Consider the following 6,616-nt stretch of genomic DNA (forward strand, 5'->3'; position numbering starts at 1 on the left):
TGACCGCACCGATCACAGACGTAGGGCTTCTCGCCGCTGTGCTTCCTGCGAACGAACACAGACCTCAGTCAGTCACCTCCTGGCAGAGAGGGAAGCAACACCCACAATTAAGTAACTTTCCTCAATTAGTATTTTATCCCCAAAGTTCCTTGTGCTAATCACAGAATCACAGAATGTTGGGGATTGGAAGGGACCTTGAAAGATCATCCAGTCCAATCCCCCTGCCAGAGCAGGAACCTAAATGAGATCACACAGGAAGGCGTCCAGGCAGGTCCTGAATGTCTCCAGAGAAGGAGACTCCACACCCTCCCTGGGCAGCCTGTCCCAGTGCTCTGTCACCCTCACTGTAAAGAAGTTTCTTCTCAAGTTTAAGCGGAACCTCCTGTGTTCCAGCTCACACCCATTGCCCCTTGTCCTACCATTGGGCATCACTGAGAAGAGCCTGGCTCCATCCTCCTGACATTCGCCCTTTACATATTTATAAACATTAGCTTGGAGAAGAGGAGACTGAGGGGAGACCTCATTAAAGAGCCCCAGCTCCCTCAGCCTTTCCTCATCAGGGAGATGCTCCACTCCCTTCATCATCTTGGTGGCTCTGTGCTGGACTCTCTCCAGCAGTTCCCTGTCCTTCCTGAACTGTGGGGCCCAGAACTGGACACAATATTCCAGATGTGGCCTCACCAGGGCAGAGTAGAGGGGGAGGAGAACCTCTCTCGACCTACTAACCACACCCCTTCTAATGCACCCCAGGATGCCATTGGCCTTCCTGGCCACGAGGGCACAGTGCTGGCTCAGTGCTGGCTAAAAAAAAAGTTAACAGCTATGAGTTTGGATTTGAGTTGGCAGCTTCCCACAGAGTGAAATTCAGTGTCTGTTGACTCTGGGAATCAGCACGTCCACGACTGCAACAGCAGCTGAACTGAACTACAGGCTCTGCACGTGGAACTGGGCACATCTGGCACCACATGCACTGAAAGAGAAAATGATGATTCCTAAGAAGGGAACTTAATTCCTCCTCCCACCAAAAAAAATGCAAAAAAGACAGTGAACAGTGAGAATTGTTCTGTTTTACTTCCCATCATGGAACTCTCTCCTCTTTGGTGCTACCAAGCAGTTTAAACCAAAACAAACCACCCCACATCACTGCCATAAGGATACCGGTGTGTAGGCTGTAACATTCATAAATCACAAATCACTTCCCTAACGAGCAAGTACGTAGATCTAATTATTCTGCTACGCCATGTGAGGGAAGACCCAAGAGAAAAGGAGTAGAAATGACCAAATTATGTGAATGTGGAACTCTCACACACGCTGGAGTAAATTATTCTCTTTAATTAAACACATGGATAAGCATTTGCAGGATCTGACTTTAGCCTACCTGGCATGAATCTTCAGATTGCTGGAAGTTGCGAACTGCAGATTGCAGACATCACATTTGTAGGGCTTCTCTTCTCCGTGGTGCATCCGACTGTGGAACACCAACTGGCACTTCTGAGCAAAGCCTTTGTCGCACAGTTCACACTTGTATGGCTTCTCCCCTAGTGAGAAATAAAACCCTTGTGCTCTCTGTATTTACCTAAGAAAGCTTTCCCATCCATTACCTGAGCAAAGCTCAAGTGTCCGGCCTAATACTTCTTACAAATAACATCTTGGAACATCCCCTCCTCAGTCCACTGAAGTAGAATGTGCCAGGCATACAGCAGATAACAGATTATTTTTTAACGTATTAGCTTTTGGGGAAAAAAAAAGGTAATAATTGTAAAACTCTGCAGTTTTAGACAATTGTATAAAAGAGCCTACGCCTGCGTTCCTATGGCAGTGCCCAATCAAACCAGGAACTCGACAATTAAGTACATTGTGTATGTAAAAACTTCAAAAATAAAAGTATGAGACATCTCCCCTGCCATTGAGCAACCAACACTGTGAAATTCCACACCCACCCCTGCAAAAATTCACAGTACAACACTCTCAAAAGCAGAAAGTGCAGCTGACATTCCTACCAGCAAACTGACCCTGAACACTGCTCACAAGCTCCACCTCACACACGGATCTTTGGTTAGTCAGTGGCTGACAACATCTGAAATCCTCTCCCTCGGTGACCAAAAGAGCAAGGTGTTCTCCTGCTGCTGCACCTCAACACATCATAGAATCACAGAATGGTTTGGGTTGGAAGGGACCTTAAAGCTCATCCAGTCCCAACCCCCCTGCCATCAGCAGGGACACCTCCCACCAGACCAGGTTGCTCAAAGCCTCATCTTCACCTGTTTACATCTTCACACATTCCTGGAAAGAGCTCCACTGCTGGCCTCTGCTCAGAGTTTTCCAAAGGGGGAAAAAAAAGAGCAAAAGTAAATAATTTTTTTGCCTAATTCACTGTTACTTCAGAATTCTGAATGATAGACACAAAAAGAAGAAAACTACATAAACCAGGTCCCCCTGCTGCTCACTGGGCTGGGTAGAGCAGCAAAAGGCAGTGGCAGAAGAACAGCTATTGCTGAAGAAGGAACCAACCTGGCCTCAAGTCTTCCATCTCTAGGGAAGAACATTCAAACAGACAAGCACAGTGCTGCTCCTGTACATCTTCCCAGGCTCCAGCAATTTACTGGTCATAATCTTTTTAAGTCAGACGTGTTGTTGTAACGTTTAAGTGTTCATAATTAATTTCTCTTTGATGCTTTGTCCAGCAGCTCTTGATACCACAGAAGCTTCTGGCAATGTTACTGAATGCAGAGATCGTAACACCATCACACATTTCAGCTGAGCATTTTACTAAGTAAAATCTCAAATGCTGTAGTAATTCAGCCACCTCCCCTGCCTTTTTTAAGAGAAGTTACCTACTTGTCACCCAACTTTTGTTATCAAACATATAGTAGGATTTGAAGTTTAAAAAAACCCCACAAACAATAGAAATTCTGGTATGAAGTACAGTGAGTTTTTCATGCTCTACTGGCAATAATTTTTGGCACTCCATCGCCCTACAGAGTTAAAGGGTAGCCAGCTCTTTGGAGTCTTTCCAGAAATCAAGATGCTCAGACTAATAAAGTCCTCTCTAGCTATTTAAAGTAGAAACTATGATTTAGTACTAAAAAATGCTGAAACATTTCATGCTACCAGGATCTAAGCACTATCCCCGTACGTGTACCAGCAGCAGACCACATTTCCAGAGGAAGAAGTCAGAACACAAAGATGTTTTCAGTCCTGTATTCACAGGCTGTGACTACAGGTGTGCAGAGTCCCCGAGACAAGGCCAGCAGCAGCTTACCTGTGTGAGTTCTCACATGTGTTTTCAACTGATTGCACTGGGTGAACGCCTTCCCACAAAGCTGACACACGTAGGGTTTCACTCCTTTGTGTATCCTCATGTGTCGACGGAGGCTACTGGCTTCAGAGAAGACTTTCCCACAGGTGTTGCACACCGGTTTAGCTTTGGAGTACTTCTGGTCAAGCTCTTCTCCTGAACTCTCCAGCTGGTAAGGGTTCTTCTCACTGGCTATGTTAGACATGCAGTGCTCCTTCAGCGCACAGCTCTGCTGCGGCTTGCCCCGCTTCTGTTTCGCTGCAATAGTCTGAACGAGGATGTCCTGCGCCGCCAGCGTTTCGCTTTCCACCACAGATGCCAGCTGTAGCTGAGAGTTATCGCTGCCCTGCGCAGCCTGCTCCGTGATCTGGGTGGCCAACTTATTTGCATCTAAAAACATTTCAATGGACGTGTTCTCGGTCGCGTCGTTCTGATATTGTACGGATTTGTTCTGCACGCTTTTGGGGGAGCTGAAACTCTTCTTTCGCTTTTTGGTTTGAGGAGATTTCTTTTCCAAGTCTGTTTTCTTGGCCTGTGGTGGAACCAACTCTGCAGAAGCAGCGTCTGCTTTCTCCCGGTTATCGTAATCTCGCAGAGTCAGAAGACAAGTCTGCTGATTCATTTCAACGTTTCCAGTGATGCTGGATGTCTCCGTAGAAGAGGGATTAGCAAGGAAAGCAAAGTCTTCCATCTTGATTTTGCATTTAGTGACCACTTCTTCTACTTTGAGATAGTCAGCAGCCTGGTGAATTTCTTTAACATTCCAGCTGCAAAAAAAAAAAACCCAAGACTTGGGTGACAATACTCTGGGCAAAGCAAACACTTGTTCTGTACCAAATACAGACAGCAGAGCTACAGAAAAGTTACACTGTCAGGAAATGTACCTTTGAGAACACACACAGCGAGGTCTAATCTCTCAGGTGCTGTAGTGCCACAAGACACTGGTGTGACAATCGCTCCCCAACTGATGGCCCGTGTCTAGTGGGATCTGCAGATCCACAGCTTTATTTCCAGTTATTTATTTTCAGTTACGTGTCTTTTGTAGAATTTTAAAGTTAAAAGTCCAGTTGTAAGGTGGTCAGGCTAAACATGGGGTTATTGGTCCAAAAAGCTCAGAAATCACAGCATAAAGGGATAAAACACCGGAGAATAAAACACATAAATTACCATTCTATAATCCTTCTGCCAAAAGTCTTAAGTAATTCACCTCAGCACTTCTGTGAGGCAGCTATTAATCTTGTTTTATAAAACAAGTTGCAAACAGTCTTAATTCTGTATCAGCTGCACACAGCCAGCGTTAACCCCAAGGAAGTCCTCATTTAAACTACTATACTCTATTTTTTCAGTTCCTGCAACAAGTGCCTTGACAGTTTAGGAAAAAAATTGATCTGGAAAAGGTGGCAACATGAACCATCAATGCACTGATGGATTTACAGCACTTTAAAGAGAGTTTGATGGCAAATAACATCATTCTAACCATCTATTACACAGTAAATGCAATGAAGCAGTAAGTAGCCAGCCGCAATTACTCTCTGAATGGGAAGAGAACTGTTTCAGCATCCTGTATTAAACTGGCACTGAGTTCAAAGTACAGCCTCCTGGTGTCAGTCATGCACCCACCACCACAGAGGACAACAGAATTTGCAGACGGTTGCAGCGGTCGCCTAGAGGGACACGGCACTAGGTGACGGGTGCACATGGTCAGACCTGTGGGTGGCATCTTCAGTCAAACAGTTCTCCCTGGGTGAGAACTGTACTTTCACCTTCCTCTTCCTTCAGAGATCTCAACTGCTCAGAATTAATCCAGGAACTCTCCTGCTGGGGTCCCAGACGGGCATCAAGAACGCTGCACGCTGCTGCTCAGCCGTAATTTGCAAAGCACAGATCCCTGACTTCACCACACAGCTTATTAACGCTTGGAGCTAATTTAAAAAACCACCACCCTGCATGTACACACTTAAATTATGGAGCATGAGTTTTCAGACATCAACAGAACAAAGCTTTTTTAAAATGCATTTGATGCCAGACGTTGAGAAAGGAGTTAAAACTCTGGCCTACATTACTTCCAAGCAGTCACGCTTCCCTCACGAGGGAGCCTCTTCCTTTCCCTGAGAGAAGAGCACTGCTAAGAATCCTCACTGTACACAAAGCAACACAACGGGCACAAAACCAACACAGTAAGGAGGGGAAACGCTTTTTCTGTGACTCCTTTTGGACACTATAATGTCAGATTTTTAAGAAAAAAATCATGCAAATTCTAGAAAACATTTTTTTTTTAAATTCGTGCCCATTTTCATGCATTCCTCAGACTTTAGTCTCTACTCTACATACAGTTTCTGTGTGTTCTCTGCAAAAAATGGACTTCCACAATCCAACTTCAGAAAGAACACACTTATCCTTCTCTCTCCCGGTAATGACATCAGATTGTTAATCCCTTCCAATCCACACAGAAAGATTTAGAGAGTGAAACTACCACTCAGTGAAATATCAGACAACATACCTTTGTTTTGACACTCACATACCACGTGATATTTTAAACATGCAAATAGATGATCCTCAACTGGTTAATCACATCCACTACTATATTTTTCCCTCCAGAACTTATTACAAAGAACAAAAAAAGCCAGTATTGCCTCAACACAAAGTTTATTTCCCTATTGTCTTTCCCCCTTTAACAGTGTATGTTACCTGTCAAGGTTTAAGTTTCCAGTATAAATAAATTCCAGGAGTTTTTGGAATCCATCAGCTTTCACTTGAGTCTGATCCAAAACAACATTATTGTCAGACGTGTCTCTGTAAAATGCACCGAAGTACTCGCTGAAAGAGGCCAGCACGTTTCTGTGTGCTTTGAACTGGCATTCCCCAATAACAACAGTGCAGTCACAAAGAAAGCCGGCTTCTCGCTGCTTGTTCAGTCTCTCTAACAGGTGCTCACAGTGATGGGAATACTGCATTTTGAGAACGAGCTGCAGCTTCTTTGTTCTGATCTGGGAAAGCAAAAGAAAAAAAAAAAGAAAAGAATGATTTACATGCAAGATTTAACTTTGTTTTCCCCTCTAACAGAGTAAGTTGATGATTATAAAAGGCTGAATGTCTGGATCCTGCAGGACAGTGTGTGCAGCAGCGCTTTTGTAGGAGGTACATGGAGATGGGTGGATCCTTCTTAACCCGGGGAGCTGCTAATTTTAGAGACAGAACGAGGGGGAAAGGGCACGGACGTGTCTACTCCCCCGCCCAGATCAGGTGATTACCTCGCCTGAGCTTATGAGCTCTCGTGTCAAACCTGGGCTCATACAACACTGCAGAAATGAGCCCCCG

At 44.7% G+C, this 6,616-nt stretch overlaps 1 protein-coding gene across 1 annotated transcript; it reads right to left on the reverse strand.

Annotated features, from left to right (window-relative positions):
• Positions 1–7: 7 nt before the first annotated feature.
• On the reverse strand, positions 8–6,252 carry MYNN (myoneurin; the record flags this gene model as incomplete). The annotated part of the gene is made up of 4 exons (XM_010167079.1): positions 5,987–6,252; positions 3,263–4,065; positions 1,379–1,538; positions 8–45 (listed from the first exon to the last, which is right to left on the reverse strand). Coding segments are annotated over exons 1-4 (1,267 nt in total), but the record flags the coding sequence as incomplete, so codon positions are not given.
• Between the last annotated feature and the right edge of the window lie 364 nt (positions 6,253–6,616).

This window comes from Antrostomus carolinensis, unplaced genomic scaffold (genome assembly GCF_000700745.2).
Source record: "Antrostomus carolinensis isolate BGI_N321 unplaced genomic scaffold, ASM70074v2 scaffold44640, whole genome shotgun sequence".
In the NCBI taxonomy this organism is placed as follows: Eukaryota; Metazoa; Chordata; class Aves; order Caprimulgiformes; family Caprimulgidae; genus Antrostomus; species Antrostomus carolinensis.